An 18,936-nucleotide genomic window follows, 5' to 3' on the forward strand; every position below is an offset into this window, starting at 1 on the left:
ACATTTGATTCTATTGTTAGAAACATTTGGTTCTATTGTTTTTCTACTGTTATTTTAACATTGAATTCTATTGTGGGAGTATGGTTTTCAATGGTACTGTTACATAAGAATCCTATGTTTTTCTATTGTATTTTTTATCCGGGTCTATTACTACCATTTCACGGTCGGGAAATTCACGCACACGTTTACAGTGCCATAATCGCACGGCCACAATGAACATAGAGAGAGAAATAGCTCAAAGTTTAACATTTCTATATGAGAAACGGAAGGGAAAATGGGAAAACATCTCTCTCACTATATGCTGGAATGAATATTAAATTTTATGCTGATGGGTGGCTGGTTGTCTGACCGACTGTGACGTGACGGGGTATGAAAGTGAAATAACGACGCACGTTGCTGTGTGATAACGAGCTCATTCTGATGCTGAGCATGCGGGGCATGGTCAGGGATGCCACATATACAGATTTCTCTGTAACCATGCAGATTTTCTCGCAGCTTTTCATACAGAATTCTGTATACCAATAATTACAGATTTTTGGAAATTATACAGATTATACAGATTTTTCTGAAACTTACAGAATTTCGAACAGATTTTCCGCGAAATCTTACAGATTTCATACAGATTTTTGGCAAAACATGGTGATACAGATTATAAAGATTTTTGGAAGGCAAAATACAGATTTAAATGTGGCAACACTGGGCATGGTGCGAGTAAGCGATGACGAAACTACACGGAGAGACGAAACTACCCAAAAGTAAGTTCTTTCCACCCAACTTCGAGGTTGCGTGCGTCAAGCCAATTTTGAGTTGATGGAATCGATGTTTTTGTTGGGTTGTTCCCGCTTGCTTCCATGTGAAAAAAATACCTAATTTTAAGTTTTTTCCACGCAACCGAAATTTTGATTAGGTTGTATTCACTCAAATTTGAGTACTGTGCTAGAAACTCAATTTTGGCTTGACGCACGGAACTGCAAAAGTTGGGCTGTTTCTCTCTTCACTCTCTGACAACAACAGAAAGAGCGCATGAAAAGGGAGATGAAAAAGAACTCAAAATTGAGTTTAAAAGTACCTAATTTTGAGTTTTTCAGTTTCTCCGTGTAAATTTTTCAGAGAATTTTTCGTGATATTAGATTGAAAAACTAAATTTAAAGTTGGCGTCACTTTTTCATCTATTCTATTAAGCTTTCTTGGCAGCCAGGTAGAGAGAATTTCGCGGTTATTGTAGAACGGTTAGAATGGTAGAGCGACATCCAGATTTCGAATCGACGTCAACGGACAGGCTGGGGAACCTCCAATGCTAAACGATGTCAGGGCGGCAATAAGAGAACTGAAGAACAACAAAGCTACTAGGAAGAACGAACGCTAGAAGCTTCTCAAGCACGATAGTGAGCAGCGTATCAACTCTTCTCCCACACCGTATTATGGGGAAGATATCAAAGATATAGGAAGAGGAAGGCTGCAAAATGGTGAGTCTATAACCTGGAGCATCCAACATAGCTCTGGTCCTCACTTGTCCCCACCTCATGCTTCCACGAGTAAATCGATGACAACGACTGTTAGCTAACAGTTGTGTGCTTATACCGGTACAGCTTGGGCACTGTTGTCCTTCTGACTTCAGCTAGATTGATGAGATATGTGCCAAGTGACTGTGCACCAAGCAGGTGCGACTCAAACAGCGTCTGTCCTGGCATCCTTTGCGTCCTGGCGGCTGAATAAGAAATACTGTATAGTATCAGGTGGAAGCCCAACCAACGCAATGCAACCAGTGCGACCCCGGTAAAGCTAGCCTGTAGAAGCCTTGCACCAACACGAAATATGAAGAAAGTGGACTCCCAGTCGGACTGGAAAAGGAACAAGAGCCACACATCAACATCCTCGTGCTCATCATTCTACCATGGTTCGAAATAGTAAATAGAATTAGAATAGAATACATTTAGGCGATGTACGAAGTGAAAGTGCAGCTGCCAATGGGAATTGGGTTCTTTAGGGGTATTCAGTTTGTTTCATAATCGGAATCTCCATCCTAAAATTAATCGAAATCCAAAATTTCATAATTTTTGGTGGCCGGGAACTATTTTTAAAATGAATTTAAAGTTTGTATGGGGATTTTTTTTTTGTTCGAGACGAACTGTCATTTTATCGATTGAACTTTCATTCCACAGACAAACAGACGTAACACTACGAACATTTTTTGATTCAAATCTTAGTCCCGGAAACCTGCTCGCCCAATACTAAAAGGACTTAGTTTGGCCGACCATGAACTAGGTGGCGGTAGTGGGCAAACGTCAAACTCGAACAAAAACGATGCGAGCGCCACGGGTGGGCAGTTGGCCAACTATCAAATCTTTAAATAGACCGTTAATTCGGTATACGATGGGAAATGTCAGAGTGTTACGTCTGTTTGTCTGTGGTCATTCTATCCACGGAAATTAAATTTGTCTTGTTTATTTAACCTTCAAAACAAAGAAATTGAATCGCAATAAAATCACCTTATACTCAGAAAAATGAGCACTTTCCATAAGGATATAGAAATCAGCAATATGTTATTCACTAAACAATAACATGCCGGAGCCCGTGGCGTAGTTGGTCACACGTTCGCTTCATATGCGGATGGTCATGGGTTTGATTCCCAGCCCCGGCACTTGCAATTTTTCGTCAGTTGCTTTTCCCCCGAGAGCAACTGACACTGACCCTCTTCTGAGCCCCATGGCTCAAACGGACCCGGATACCTGGACATCGGCGAACTGCTACTCATAATGGACCCTCAATCGGACTGGAAAGGAACAACGGCCATCCATCATCATCCTTGTCAGGGTTGTGCAGTTTCAGGATGGTCAATGTCGAATGACACTCGCTCTAACCATCACTTCATACAACAAACGCAGTCCATCAAAACATAATCGATTCACGCAAAAGCCACTCAAGCCAACCCTCGTTCAATGCAGAGTCAACCACATCCAACAGCAACGATCGTCTCTTGTTTTCGAACCACACGATGAAACACCGAAGCGAGTTTTTGTTCTACGCTTTGCATTCTATTCATAGGGCGTGCTATGTTTGTGTTTGCTGCGCCATGCAATACTACTTAACAAATTGACCCTCATCCTGGCATTTTCAGACGAGAGTCACCCAGCAGTGAGTGACACAGCTCTGCGTCGGAACGACGGTTAAGAAGCGTTTGGCTACTCAAGAGATTGCAGAGAAAGAACGTGGCGGCGGCAGCCACCGTATCAATGCGTTCGTCTCGAATGTGTTCGATAGCAACATAGAGACGGTCGGCTGTAGCGTTGATGGAGGAAGAAGGGCAATGTTGATGTTGCGGCTTTTTTGTGTTATGATGGTGATAATGCACAAGACTAATCCTTGTGCTCATCATTCTACTAGGTATAAAGTAGAAAAAGTGAAAGCAGCAGAAAGGCAACCAGTTCGATAAAGTAGAATAGAATATAAGGCAATCTGACGTTTGATCATCTTTCTCTGTTTCACTGCCGAGGAGGATGGGTTTGTTTTCATACGGAAACGTTTCCCTATGAAAATATTAAACACAAAATTGCTATCTTCTGTGGCTGCTTGAGAGAGAAGGGTGATGAACGCTAGATTGCCTTATAGGCGCTGTACAAAATGTAAGTGCAGCTGTCAATTGAAATTGCTCACGTAGTGCCCCAGTGGACAATAGAGCTGTAAATTAGGTTAAGTGACTAAGAATAAAAAAATAAACAATAACAAAAAATCACTTTCTCACTATCCAAATTCAAACAGAATGAACACTTTTTCACAAGCGGAAAAACTACCTATATGGATAGCATAATACCAGCACCGGCCAAATCGTCAGCGGAATTGCGAGAAAAAAAGTTGCCGAACGCTAAAGAAAAAAATGGGACGAGAAGTTCAAAACACGTGGATGTGTGAACGTGGCAACGCCTACTACGGTTCCGAATGCGAGTAACTTTGGCAAGAGTCTGAAAAGGCCAGTTTAACACCGATTCAAGCCTTTATTTTCTCACTCTGGTCGTTACGGTTCCGACTGCGTGTAACTTTGGCATGAATCTAGAAAAATATAAATGCATTGCGATTAACTTTTCCTCATCCGACACGTCTTCGAATGCGAAAGAATTTGACCGGATCGAGGAAGGCCAGTTGATCGCTTCCGCATTCGTTTTGGACCGATCGATTTTAATTTTCTACCACTCAATACTCCGTGTATCACGAGTAGTTTCGGTCGTGAACAGTTCATTCAGTGCGTTTCTCTTACCTGTTGATCTGCATACGCGGGATCGAATACCGTTTCCCTTCTCAACGGTACCGTGCAACTACTGTGGTGTGATTGCCATCATCGTTGTCGTCATCGTCGAATGATCGTCGCGGCAGTTGACAGGAACATCACAAAGTGTAAGTGCCTGACGTCAACATTTGGTGGCTCCAGAGAGGAAGAGCTACTGCTACCTACCAGAGAGGAAATACTGCTGCCAATATTTGGCGCCTTGTCAGATAAAAGGGAAATCGAGCTCCAGGAGCGCGCTGAAAAGTGAAAATACGACACCGAATCCAATGTGAAAAAGTGATGAATATTGACCGCTGATCATCATCAAACATCTTGAACAGTAACAAATGCTGAAGAAAGGAGAAATTATGGATGATTGCTGAAACATAGCACCAAAATTGTGGAAGACTGTCATCGTAAACAAATGAATGGACTGGTTACCAGAGCATTCATAAAAAATTCGAAGATTGAAAATGGTCAATCTTCATTTTCAATCTTCAAATTTTTTACTCTCTGGTAACCAGTCCATTCATTTGTTTACGATGACAGTCTTCCACAATTTTGGTGCTATGTTTCTCATTTTTTCATTGATGTTTGGCCACATGCATTGTCAGCTGAATGGCTCTCTTTTTTCATTCAATTCTCTGTCACGAATATTTTTTCACACGTCGTAAAATGCCCAATTTCTGTTAACAGACGCACAATCCGACTTAATGGACAAATAGAGCAGATAACACTAGTTTACAAAATAAAACGAAAGTCGTGAACTTGTGTCAACGACCAACATTTTTGAAGCACAATTTAGCACTGATTTCGAAACCGTGCTTCAAAAAATTTTAAGTAGAGCAGTTTTTGAGGTTCAGCTCAATGTCAAGTTTTTCAACTTTTAAAAATATGGAATTTAATAAAATTCAAATATCTTGCGTTTTGTTCAATCAATTTCAAATCTTTTTCCATAAATTAAAAGCTGAATACAATAGCATTCGATCATCTGAATGCAGGTTTTGCGTCAGATTGATGAAATTCAAGATATTGGCGAGTTTTAGGGACGATCTCCTTAAATTTTAGCCAAATTTCCAAAAATATATAAAGAAATGTATTTTTTTTATAAGAAAAAAACAATCTAAAAATTCTTTCTCAACGTTTATTTGACATAGCATATGTAGGCGAGTTACAGTAAAAAATTCAGCTCAATCGTAGCATTGATTACGGAGAATGAGATGTGTGAAGTGAGCGACTTTGCCTTAAAATAGAACAAAAATCGATTTCAAATCATCAACCTTGTATGGAAAGTCGAAAAAATTTCCGCTCTACTGTAATTTTTTTCCTTCGCGTTTTCGAACTCAGGGCATGATTCTACACCAAAAATGATCATCAGCTTACCGAGTTCAGAAATGCTGTAAACTAGTGTAATTAGTATTCTAATTAACTACTATACACAAGTTTTGAGGTGATTGGAAGTATAATCGGTAGTTACGGTCTAGTTATATTTCTCAGTGAAAATTGTCAGTGACAGAAAAATGAATGAATAAGTGAGAAAATTCATTCAGCAAAATGAATTTTATTTTGATCCCTCATTTGAGAATTTTCAAAATTCACGTTGAATTTCACTCATTGAAAATGAAAATTTTAAACTCTGCTGGTTACACAGTGAGAATAAATGAATGCCAACAAACAGTGACGTTTAGGATCCGAACTTTGAAATGACTGACATTCACAAATAATCAAGAATAATCAAGAATAGTGTTTTCAAGTTGTAACGTAGTTTTCTGTTGCCAGGAGTGCAGTCTAAGTGTTGTGCACAGTCACGAATTATACGGTTTCAATTCTATTGGATGCTAACTCAGAACTGATATTCACACAAAGTTGGCAAATAAACCAAGGACACTCGCGATACAAGTGAGACAAGGTAAACTGACATTCACAACGAAACAAGAAGACCTCAATCAAAGATAACCAAGTAAATAGGAAGACGAATACCCAGCAGCCCAAAACAAAGAAGACAACTAAATCACGATTTTTTTTTTATGTGACTGACCTGAACAGGTCAAATTGGTCTAGTCGTACCATAGTGACTAGCGCCCTCCAGGGAAGGCATCATTGAACAGAACAATCGTGAAGGATTAGTGAAAATGAACTGACATTCAAAAAGTTTTGGTGGTGTGAGATATAGCACTGATGGGCAGACAGTCTTGGACGGTGACTTTTTATGCAACGAGACTTAAGGTGAAGATATGACGAAGCCACACCCGAATTTTCAAGAGCACAAATCAAGGAATTTTCGAAGCAAACCTGGTAATCAGCAAACATGTCTATAAGGTTCGTATTGAACGAGAACAGCATCTGCCGTCTTTGTAGTGAGAATGATGCAGTGTGTGTTATGGTATGTTGCGATGAATGTGACCGTTGATTTCACTTAACTTGCGCAGAGCTTGATCATTAACCAACTATAGAAGAACAATTTCTATGCATAAAATGCACACGATTGGAAATGAAACGCAATGACTTGCTGGATAAGTTACAAGAACACAGCTGACGTCAACATAAGACTTCATTGGTCCTGAACCAGCTATTACGGTATCGAAGTGCTGGGTGAAGCTTCTGACTGACACCTGGGCGGACACTCAGCACTGGAATAGTTTGGAGTGTCAGGCAAATGCAAGCATAACTTTACAAAACACCGTATCTAACAAAATCCACGAACGAAGAATTTCGAATGGGGAAGTTCGCTGTTCCCATAGCAACTCATCTTCTTATTCTTCTTCTTTATGGCTCTACGTCCCCACTGGAACTTGGCCTGCCTCTCTTCAACTTAGTGTTCTTAGAGCACTTCCACAGTTTTTTTTTATTGAAGGGCTTTCTTTGCCTGCCATTGCATGAATTTGTATATTATGAGGCAAGTTCAATGATGCACTATGCCCAGGGGGAGTCGAGAAAATTTTCCCGACTGGAACGGGAATCGAACCCGCCGTCTACGGATTGGCGATCCATAGCCTAACCACTGGGTTAACTGGAGACCCAACAATCCTAACTGGAGCAACTCATACATTGAGTATTTCAGAAACGTGGAATTTTTTCACAAATCATCCTCAAAGATGAGTGATACAAGTAAAAATTCAGCGCCTCATGTGAAAATCTTTTTGTTTACATATGTTAGATACGGTGTTTGGTAAGGCTTGAATGATTTACGTGTTCAGGTAAATGATGGATATAGGCTGGTGATCACTGCGATGGCACAAATTTCTCAAATTGAGGGAACGTGCCTCTAGAGCCGACCTACTGATATGTACTGTGGTATTCGGTATTGACTAAATTGTACGCATTCTAAAAATCATAATCATATTAGGTATAAAGACTATTGTGGTCTAAGTTTCTCTGGAGGATCATTCGCAAATAACACATCTGGATAGAAACGTCAATACATTTGAAAATGGAAAACGAATTTTATTTCAATAAAAAGTCACAATCGTAAAAATGGCAGTCACTATATCAACTTAATATTAAATAAGTTTAAAAATGAAAATAATTGAGATTCTTTAACCCTTTGGAGCCGGAGGGGTCATATATGACCCCGGCGATGAAACCGAGCATAACAAACGTGTTCGACGCCAGCGAGGTTGCGTCGACAGCGGCGAAACAAATCGGCTCCAAAAGGTTAAACGAATGATTCACTTCTTGGCCTTGCGTTTCCTCAACAGAGCTGGGAAGACTCCTTTCTGCCAGAACTCGTACGATTCGTCCATCACCTTATCCACATACTCCTTGTCGTAGTCGATCCAAACCTTGGTCACGTTTCTGGTTTTCTCGAAATCAAGCGCAGCCACTCCGAGCAGCGCTTTCGTCCTGCGGGTCATGTGCATCTGGAGCTGAATCTGGGCAAAGTACTTTTTGGACAGTTTGTTGACGTCGATGTAGCACGCGTACGTATTGGGGGTGTAAGGACACTTGATCTCCAGCACGAAATCATCGGCCAATCCGTCTGGCGAAGCACCCATCCAGGGGAACTCCGGATCCAGCACCAGTCCGGTGTTCCTGAGGGAACGGTACTCTTTCTGCAGAACGGCGAACACGTGGCCTTCCAAATCGGTTCCTCTTTTCATGGCGAACGAGAAGCCGGAGCTGATACCCATGATTTTACCGGTGAGCGATCCATTCAGCATGGTACATCGAGAGGCCTCGTGCATACGCGATGCAGTGACTCTGCCTTTACGCAACTCGTGCCACAAATCGGTGTCGGCCTGCTCCACGGTTAGAATCTGCGCCTTTCCGCAGTTTTCCTCCACCATTCGTTTTCCGCAAAATTGGAGGAACTCGTGGGGATCGTTACCGGAATATTCCCGAATCAGATTAAAGAGTGACAGCTTCATAGCCGACTCCATTTCCATCGGGGACACGGTAACCGCTTCCTTTTTAAGTTTTGGCAATGGGGGAAGTTCAACCTTGGGCGGGGCGGTGTCCAAGTTTACCGGTTGAAGCACGCTGGCACCGTTGCGTTCTCGTTTGATCTTCTTGGGTTCGTTTTCCTCCATGTTTTCAATTTCTTGGATAACTTGCTGCTGCTTCTGGTGCAACCAGATCAAATACGAGTAAATTTTAGTGCATTTCACTAAAAGATTTTCAACAGAAAAAAAACTTGATTATTTCAATGTTTGAGGCTCGACTTTTTCACCTTCGCTTAGGACTTAGCCCGTCAAATCTCAAGGTCCCCATAATTAAATTCTACCAAAAAAGTAGCAATCTATCTATATAATCCAATCAATTAATTATAGGAGCGAGCCCCTGGATAAATTCTGATAGAAATCCTAGGAAACTTCTCGAAAGAATACTTAGATGAATATCAAGCGGAACCCAGAATAAATTTTAGAAAGAATACTTGGAGGAATCCATTCCAGAATCGGGGCTAGATTACGGAAGGAATCCCTAAAACGAATACTAGGAGGAATAGTAATGCTATGTTTTACTATCCAACAGGATAAACCCGATAAACCCAATCCACACGTTAAGCAAAGCAGAAGAAACTGGCTCTGAAACTATTAAATAGTTTGCCACCCAACGGCTTACCTTTGGTTCGGTCACATTCGGCACACTGGACCGTGGTTATCTCACCAACCACCTCATGGAATTCCGCTCTGATGGTGTGCACTTCCAGGATAGTTGTTGTTGCTTTCGTTTCTAGCCTTTTCTTCGACTTTGAGATGCCAGCTGCAGCCGCGGCTGCTTCCTTCAAACATCCTTGGACGCTGACCTTTTTGGTGCTGGTTTCAATCTTCAGGTTCTCGACGACGACGTTATCGACAATCTTTTTCAACGAACTGTGTGAATATTATTATTGAGCGCAGATTAGTACTAATTTAGATACAATAGGCTGAATCGCCACTACTTACGATCGTGTCCTACGAGAGGCTTTGCCGTTGTCGCTCTCGTTGGTAAAACCATTTTCTTTGATGAAAACTTCTATGGTTTCTGGTTCCAATTTGGGTATGGTAGATAGCTGTTGCATGGTGCCTGTTGAAATCGTTGTTCACTCTGTAATTTGGGAATATTACGAGAAGAATTTAAATAATATTTCACTAACAAACCTTTCACGAGAAAGATCCTGTTTGAGAAACGAACTTGTTTACAGGTTTACAGATGCCACAGATGCCCTTGCTGGTGGGTGATAAAAATTTGCGCCTTCTGGCGCACTGTCAAGCCTGATGACGGTACGAGATAAAAAAAAACAAAACAAATGGCGAAAATTGGAGAATGATTCCGTGGAGAATCTGCGCTAGGGGTGTACCAGTGCAAAGGCATGTTGGAAATGGTGGGAAGAAAAGTACGAGGAAAAGTACTACAGCGGCCGTTCGCTCGTTGCAAGCCCGCTCGTTGCAACGCTTTTTAGTTGCAAGTCCGCTAATTGCAAAATTTGACAAGCTTTTGCAATTAAAAAGCAATCAAGTGTCAGATTTGTGCTGTCAGTCATACTGTCAGTGCATTTCGATGAACTTTAGTGTCAAAGTGACGTTGCAATTAGCGAATGGCATTCGCTCGTTGCAAGGTAAACATTTTGCAACGAGCGAACGGCCGCTGTATTGAAAATTTTAGAGGAAAATAAATCTCGGAATGATACAATCGAGGATGCAATAAGTCCATTTTACGAGCCATGGGTAGTTAAATAAACAAAACAGTTTTCATAGACAAGCAGACTAACAATTTTCACCTTTTTTGGTTCAAATCGTAGTCACGGAAACATGTTCGCCCAACCGAGCGCCCAACGCTAAAAGGACTGAGTTTGGCCAACCATCAACTAGGTGGCGGTAGTAGGCAATACTCGAACAAAAACGATGCGAACGCCACAGATGGACAGTTGGCCAACTATGATATTCTAAATATATTGTTAAATCGGTATACGACAGGAATTATCTTGGTATTACGTCTGTTTGTCTGTGCAGTTTCATTAGTTCAGTTCAAATCTAGGGGCAGGACAGATCTAACGAGAGAAAATCTGTGTTCGAAATGTTGCTCAGAATTCCTCACAGTTCCTCAGAATTTCTCCCATTTATGCAAAAGTGTGATCTGGCACCAATGTCAAACTGCAAAGTGTTGCGTGTGCTGAATGAAAATTGCAGTTTTAGGGATGTCTTTCATCAAGTTTCGTCGATCATCGACAGAAAGAGCTACTCAGAAATTCTCAGAGTTGCTCTCGTTTGCACAGTGTCTTGCCCCTAGGTTCAAATTATAAATCACTAAAGTAAAACTGAAAAATCGGTTGATTAGAACTAGAAATCAAATGTGTTTACAATTTATTTCTCTGCTATTTGAGCAACAAAATTTTCAAATTATTTGAAACTATTATCGACGTCATGGTCGCGATTTTTTCCGCAGTCAAGTTCGCACTTTCGCAGATTGTGAACAATCCTCGGTACCCACTTACGTAATTTATGTGGGAGCGGGACATTTGGCATAAGATCGTTTGGCATAAGGTCACATGGCATAAAGACATTTGGCATAACGGTCATTTGGCATAATGGTCATTTGGCATAATCAAAATGCACCCTTCTTTATTATGCCAAGTGTCCATTATGCCAAATGACCGTTATGCCAAATGTATTTATGCCAAGTGACCTTATGCCAAACGGCCTTATGCCAAATGACTTTATGCCAAATGACACAGACCCATTTACACGGAAAAAAATACACGGTAATGAATATTTAATGGGTATCGGACTGGACACAGAAATTGAATGGTTTTCTTTGGTACATCGAGGTCTTGAAATTAGAGCAACATTAACGGCGGCTACTATTCGAGCAACCCGCGCAGCGCTACCATTTTGACTTAACCACTCTTTTCCACACCGGTAGCAATAAAATTAGTCACCCTGGTTCGTATCGGGAGGGCTGTCATATTTCCATAACATTTTTAGCAGCGCAACTGTCCCGCTACTATATTTGGTCACCCACCCATAGCGCTACTATTTTGCGAGCGCATCCAGCAGCGACCGGTAAAGTTTGCTGCAATGATGAAGGGCTGCCAAACGGGCTATAGAAGCGCACCGTTAAAGGTGCTCAGTCTATGCTATTCAAATGCTATTATGGTCCACTGCACGAATTTATGCTGACCTGCTTACTCTCACAGAAAATTTGATGTTTGGGGTGTGCCGGCACCGCTCAAACGTCAGATTTTCTGTGAGAGTTAGCAGGCCAGCGTAAATGCGTACAGAAGTCCATTAGGATTAATCCAGGGGGATGACGAAGGGCCAGAATCATCTACCCAGCATTAAATTCAACATGGCGTCCAATGTTTTTGTTTTGATTGCTTAATTCATGGAAAAAATGCGCTGGAAACATCGACACTGCTTCGCTGCTACATATAATATCGTGCAAAGTGATAAGGAAAGAGAAACAATCATCAAAAACAACGATTTCGTTTGAAATGTGTAATTTCTGAAATAAGCACTAGCAACACACGAGCCACACACCCGAAAATCAGGAGCAAGTTAGGATAAACCGACCAGAAAGTGGGTACCAAAACGCGCCGTACCAAAAATGATGTTGGGTGGAGCGGCGATGTACCGAGTTTGACAGCCGTGTCACCCCACTGGATTAATCCAAATCGAATTGTGTCGCTCCCCTCGTCAATGTTCCCACCCGTTTGAAGCAATCTTGCCATCTTTCAGTTCAGTGAGCCCGAGCGATGTGGAGACCTCTCGGTCACCGTTTTCGCCCGCCAGTCGCGCAAAAACGGCTCGCTCGCTGCGGACAAGCTGCTCGTCGCTCGCTGGCTCGTCATTTTAAGATGGCGCATTGAAGTGAACAGCAGCGCGAAATTTGTGCCGTGTACCTGCCAAGAAGATCACTGTGCAATCACAACCCAATCTATCCGGACCCAGTGCCGCCTCAAAACAAAAACAGTGGTGACCGCGAGTGAAAACACGTAATTTTCGGAAGGTGATTTGAGTGCTTTTTCGGTGAAAATCCTAATTTTCCGCTGGTGATTTTCGACGGTCTACAGCGCCTCGGTGAATGGGAAAAATTTCTCTTCGGCTACGTAGCCCAGACAAGAGGTCATCCAAAATGGCGTCCGTTTGCAAGTGATGAAAATTTTTCACGGTAGTAAAAATTAGTTTTATGTTGTTAAATGCAGCATTTTACCGTGGATTTCAACGTTTTTCGATGAATTGGATAAAACGCAATATTCTCAACGTGAATCCCCGAGGATCAAATCGACTTTAGTTTGGAATTATAAGGAAAACCCCCTTGGAATTCGTCATGAGCCAGGTAAATAGCTTGTTTATTTATTAAATATAACATTTCCGGCTAAAATAATCCGTTTTTCATGTCCCGGGGTCGTTCCGTTCTCTGGAATCAGCGTCAGGGCGTGGCTTGCCCTCAGCCAAAGTGTGGAATTTCGCTTAGAAAAGGCAAGTCTTTGGGACCATTGTAACTCTAAATGGGTTCCCCGGGAACAAACTGGCCAGTTTGGGACGGAAGCAGTGCCTGTGCCACCCTGGAACCCGTTTAGAAAGCTGCCGCGGGATCCGCCCTTTCCAACGAGCCCACTATCGGCAAAATCGAAGGGGGACCCTTTTTCGCAAATTGCACTTTTTTCCCGGCTGGCAGGCTTAAATCGCTAGGAATAGTGGCCCCCATACTGAATCCGGAGCGAATTCCCGGTTTTCTGGCCGTTTTGGGACTTTTTCACGTCCCCGAAAAGTGCCACGTCACGTGGAATTTTCTAGAAGCACGCGGCCCTCCTTGGATCCTTGGAAAATCGGGACTATCGGTGGTTTTTCGAGGATTTTTCACTCAGGAACGTTGTTTACCGGTGAAACCGATGTTCCGGGGTGGTCGATTGTGAATTTTGGCCGTTTTTGGACTTTTTTCACGATTACGTAATGGGCCTCTTTGTGGTGAAAAAATTTCGGAAGGTGGACGAAAAGTGGATTTTGGCCGGATTTTCGACGGTTTTTGGGTGATTTTGGCGCCAACCGGGGAACCGTGATTGATTCCAGTGGTTTCGGTTGTGATTTTGTGGGATTTATGCCATTTTTCAGCTTATTGCGTCGTAGGCTGACGAGGATTGTTGAGCCATTGGCCACTCGGAAAGTTAAGCCTGGTTCTGCAAAATGCATAGATTGGGATCAGCATCGGTTCCAGAGAGCGAATTTTATGGGTTTTGTGGAGTTTTTGTGGCCTCTTCTTATAGTGACTTGTCCCCGGTGACCTTCGGGTGGTCGTAGAGGACATACCGTTTAGTGGAAGTCAATTGAGGGCAGATTTTCAACGGAATTGTCCTGGAAGTGCAGGTTGTGTGCCGGTATCGGAATCCGTCGTTTTCGGTTTACAGTATCGAGGTGTTACCAGGAAGATAAAAAATGTATATCCGAAGGGTAGAAGTTTGTTCATTTGTTGTAAGGATTCAAATATTTGATGATTAGGCGACTTAGAATAAGTGCTAGTGTAAAATAGTGAGTTTGTAGAACTTTTGTGATACAATTTTCTTGAGTATGTTCAATGTTGTATAGTTTTTATTAGCTTAACCCATGTTACAGCTTTGAATGATTATCAATTTTGTTTTTGTATAATTCTTTCGGGCTTTAAGTTTAGAGATTTTGTACAAATTTGTTACATCCCTTGCTTGTTTATTTTTCAGTCAATAATTTCTTACTAAAGCAATGTGTTCTATAAGTTCCAATAAATTTTCTATTAGTAAATATGTTTCATTACATGTAAAGTTCTTTGAGTTATCCGAAAATCATCTTAAATTACAATGCAAATTAAATAGTTAAAATTTTGGGTCATTTTTGTATAAATATTCCTTTGCATTCAACTCACTCGTCTCATTTTTAAATGTTATTCATCCATACTAGTTTTACTTTTAGAAAAAAGTGTTATTCTCTTCGATTGGTTATCCATTATGATACGATAAAATGGTGAAATAATCTTGCTTTTCTTTAAAAAATGTAGTTTAGTATTGAAGTTTAAAAATTCTTCTCGAAGCTGAAATAATTTGATGAAATAGATACACTCGGAAGAAAATATTTGGTTTAGCTGCGTTAAATAGTGCTTCTCTTTGCCTTGTCTCAACCACAATCAAACATAGCAGGCGTCAGTACTGTCTTCTGATTACATATTTTAAATAACTTTTATTAAAATCATGAGTTTGTGATAATAAAACATATATTAAGAGACTAATATGCTTTACATAAATAAAACAATTCGAAATCTATTCAATTTAGTCGTTTTTAGGGGCGATTTCTTCATTGTGGCTTAAGCGTTAAACCAGGTTTAACTATATGGGTAATCCTGGCTTACCGGTCAATCCGAGGTGAGGAAATCGAACCTTGGTTGTTGCCATTTTTCATTTGAATGTATACTACTCTACTTTATTTCAGTTTTGTCTTTACAATTGTCTGTTTAGGTATTTCATACTTAATAACTTAGATACACATTACTAGCTTTAGATTATTTACATTATTTGTTTTTGAAGAGGTAAGCAACTAGCGAACATACTAGGTAGTCTTGCTGTCATATTTTTGTTTATTCAATTCTCTTTACGCCTCTTCAATAATTGTGTAAATAAGAGTGTTCGTCGTGTGAATTCGAAATCAGTTTGGCTTTCTATTCCGCAGAACCGTTACCTGTTCTGTGACTTAGTTGGTTAATGCGCCAGTCTATCGAATACAGAGTCATGGGTTCGAACTCCACCAGAACGTGATTTCTTTTTCACAATTTGCCAATTAGTTCCCGTTCTGTGTCTTCTAATACCTTTTGTATGGGTCTCTGAACTGTTATCAGAACACCACATAGAATACTTTCTTATACTGTTATTTGATTTTCAGAATTAAAAGATAGCAATTCATTATAGGGGTAGTAGGGGCAATATGACCATACGGGGCAATATGAGCCACCCTGAATTTGGCCTTATTATCAAATTTTGTTCTGTTTAAAGCCTTAGGATCTTTAATAGAATGCTTCAATCATGTCTCACTGTAAAAACTTTACCAAAATTCGATTCAGAAATGGAAATATTATGAATAATATATTTTTTTTGCTTTGAACGCAAAAATGTTATAAGATTTAAAACTCCAAAATAAGCTTTTAACAGATAACTCCCTACTACCCAGGTAAATATTCGATTACAGTTGATACTCCTACTATTACTGAGCAATTTGTGAAAAAGTCTGCATTTTTTCGAAACTGAAATTACAATAAAACAAGAATTTTCCGAAACTAGTCTCTACGGGGCAATATGGTCATACCTGCTCGGACCAACATGATCGGTTTTATTTTGTAACCTAACCTCAAAATTTTGCTGTCAAAACATGAACATTATCTGCAGAACCATGGTTCATTACTGGTATGAGGTTACAAGCGGCGATTGAAACGAAAAAAATGGTCACATAGCAGCCTGAACGTCGCCAAGACACAGGCGCCACCACAGATTACATCCCAATCTAAAACGTTCAATGAAACCGTATATTTGCGGTCTTCGCTTGGAACGATATCCTCTTTGGCAACGGCCAAGGAAGGTTGTTTTAGGAACCGTCCATAAATGATGTAGCATTGGAGGGGGAGGGGGAGTCCTTGATATTGCTACGAGCCATGTATTAGGTTGGAAAACAAATTACGTATGGGGAGGAAGTGTAGAAAATTGGCCAAAAATGCTACGTAATTTGTAAGTGCTCCCTTACTGAATCTCCCTTAGCCCCAGAGGGTGAGAGATGGAACCAATGCCATCGTTGCCATTCTTGGATACATGGCTGTGATGGAAACATGTGCCTATGTTCAGTCAAATGTTGCGTTTAACAATAAAATGCGATGAAATCTGCTTGTTTTTTTTATTATTTTGAAAGGAAAACAATCAAATTCGTATAAAATACACTGAATTGTTGTTAAATAATCATATTTATATATTTTTTATTCCTTGCGAAACATTGTCCAAAAAAACAAAAAAGCTTTAAATGGTGGCCCATATTGCCCCGCCTGGTGGCTCATATTGCCCCGTATAGCTGGGAAACACATGAAAATAAATGGTTTTCAAAAGTATTTCCCAACAATTAAAAAAAAAGTTTTTTTCATAATTTATCGACGCAATATGAAGGGAAACACTCCTAAGCATGGTTTAATTACATTAAAATAATTATTTATTGAGTTTTTCTGTGCATTTCAGAACGATTTCGTTAGGTGGCCCATATTGCCCCGATCACCCCTATGAACACATGTTAACTAAAAAGACAACAATAATATTTGTTTTAACATGTCTCATCTCTGTTTTTTTTTATTTACACAAGTAACTTTATCACATTCCTACCTTCAAGTGTAGTGCCTACCTAATGGTTGTGTACATAGAAAATCTACCTACATGGAATATTTCATTCGTGACAGTATCTAAATGTCTAGGCATGATTCATTATGTCTCGCTAAGGTATTATAAATACTGGTTGTCATTGGACCACAAAAAAGAGACTGCATAAGCCTTGGACTTGTTAGCATCTTCATTTTTCTTCTTTTGAAGGATATAAAATAAGTTGAGGCTTTCATTGTTGGGTTATGGTTGGATAGGTATGGTGTTGTACAAACAATTTGCTAAAATATTTGAATTTGGGATATTTGAAATCGACAACCTTTATCCTTGTGGAATTTTTCATATTGAATTGACACCAGAAACATGTTTAACCTCGATAAGTCATATTTAAGTAGATGGCGTGGACAACTGTTCGTTACCAGTCCAGCCCTGAGTCCAGCGGAGTTCAGGATATTGCAACATAACTTTGGAAACCACGCTCAAGTACCTAATCAAATGGAAAGTGTTCTTCAAAGTGAATCAATTCCTCGAAAGGCTTTGGTCTATTGATGACTCTGAAGATCAGTGCAGCGGTCACAATTCCAATATCATTTCTCAGGTCTCTGTTAAAAAATTTCATCGGATTTTTTTTAGTTTCTGAGTGAATCACACAATCGTCGGAACAGGTCGGAACGATTTTCTTAACAGAGAATAATCGGAAAGTTTTGGGGATATCATGAGTATATTCCTGTGTTTTTTTCAGATTTATCATGAATTTCTTTTCCAGTATGTTTTCGATAGATTCTATTCCATCTAACTGTTCTAGAGAGATCCACGTTGATGAATTCTTCTCATAGGCGTTACCGATGGGTAGTGGCGTAGCCAGAAATTCACTCTGGGAGTGGCTTTCGACAATCAATAACACTTTTTTTTTATTTGACACATTTCAAAAACAACAATAAACAATGACATATTCATTCCATTTAAGTCGTTTGAAAGTAGAGGCACTGCCATATTTTTTTTTGCCAGATAGCGTTTTAGGTTTGCAGGGTTGTTACAACAGCGCGGATTTCGCGAATTTCGCGGATTTCGCGATTTTCGCGAATTTGGCGCGGATTTGCCCCTGGAATTCGGCCCTCGCGCGGATTTGGCGCGGAATTGGTTTTGCTGTTCCGTCATGCAAATTTTGTACATGATTTTACTGTGATTTGCATCATAGTTTTTTTTTGTGTGAGACTGTCTTCTTTTGATCTACCATCTATCAATCAGCACTTGACGAATCCCTTCGACCAACTTTGTTCTGTAAATCTTGTATATGAAAATACTGACAGTTAATCTTGGGCAATATGTTTTAGTAATAATTCAAGCTTATAATTAGCGAGATATTATTGAATTGCTTAATAACATAATAATAACAAATATGACTATCATACTACACAGCCTTAATATAAAAAAACAATAACATAATTTACCATCATATTTAATTATGTTATTATTTTGACATTCTTTTTGCTATTATTGTGTTATTACAATGGCAAAATAAGTTATTCTTTAGTTGTTATGCCATAGAAATTCAGTTATTATTTTTGTTATTTTTATTCTTATTTCAATCAAACTGATAGCAAATTCTGTCATTCAAACATTCTATTTTAATGTTAAAATTTGCCCTTCATTTGCCATTTCGCTCTACCCGGGAAATGTTCGTTTAAAAAATGTATTCACAGTATTCTAGATTGAGAATGGAATACAGTGAATACATTTTCAGGATAAAGATTTATGTTTCAAAAGAGAAAACTGCTTTCGAAATTTCAATGATGACGATGATATCAATGACAATATCAATTCTTCAACCTTAAGTAAAACATGCTAGCACTCTCTCACCTCTATAAATGATCATCCGACATAACAT

The 18,936-nt window shown here is 40.0% G+C and overlaps 2 protein-coding genes across 4 annotated transcripts in view; one reads left to right on the top strand and one right to left on the bottom strand.

Moving 5' to 3' along the window:
- Positions 1-7,922: 7,922 nt before the first annotated feature.
- LOC115253784 (uncharacterized) lies at positions 7,923-9,886 on the bottom strand. 2 transcript variants are annotated; one of them, XM_062850151.1, is made up of 4 exons: positions 9,841-9,886; positions 9,646-9,787; positions 9,323-9,573; positions 7,923-8,867 (listed from the first exon to the last, which is right to left on the bottom strand). In XM_062850151.1, exons 2-4 carry the CDS (start codon positions 9,759-9,761, stop codon positions 7,930-7,932), a joined length of 1,305 nt encoding a protein of 434 aa, XP_062706135.1. In that variant the 5' UTR covers positions 9,762-9,787; positions 9,841-9,886; the 3' UTR covers positions 7,923-7,929. The 2 variants fall into 2 exon arrangements, with proteins under 2 accessions (XP_062706135.1, XP_029708598.1); XM_029852738.2 differs by having other exon boundaries at positions 9,646-9,766; positions 9,841-9,878.
- A 2,543-nt stretch (positions 9,887-12,429) lies between these two features.
- LOC109419757 (chromodomain-helicase-DNA-binding protein 1) overlaps positions 12,430-18,936 on the top strand; it is a 28,708-nt gene continuing 22,201 nt past the window's right edge. The window contains exon 1 of one of the 2 annotated variants that reach the window (XM_062850133.1): positions 12,430-13,018. In XM_062850133.1, coding sequence (XP_062706117.1) covers positions 13,010-13,018 — 9 coding nt within the window. In that variant the 5' untranslated portion in view covers positions 12,430-13,009. The remainder of the gene's footprint in view (positions 13,019-18,936) is intronic. The other variant, XM_019694027.3, reaches the window with a different exon arrangement.

The sequence above is a fragment of the Aedes albopictus genome, chromosome 2, assembly GCF_035046485.1.
Source record: "Aedes albopictus strain Foshan chromosome 2, AalbF5, whole genome shotgun sequence".
In the NCBI taxonomy this organism is placed as follows: Eukaryota; Metazoa; Arthropoda; class Insecta; order Diptera; family Culicidae; genus Aedes; species Aedes albopictus.

Excerpts from the sequence above, each read along its gene's own strand:
- LOC115253784 (XM_062850151.1), bottom strand. The coding sequence starts at position 9,761 with ATGCAACAGCTATCTACCATACCCAAATTGGAACCAGAAACCATAGAA. Across the intron at positions 9,574-9,645 it reads GCCTCTCGTAGGACACGATC|TTCGTTGAAAAAGATTGTCG; the intron begins GTAAGTAGTGGC and ends ATATTCACACAG. Across the intron at positions 8,868-9,322 it reads CGAATGTGACCGAACCAAAG|TGAAATGCACTAAAATTTAC; the intron begins GTAAGCCGTTGG and ends AAAATCTTTTAG.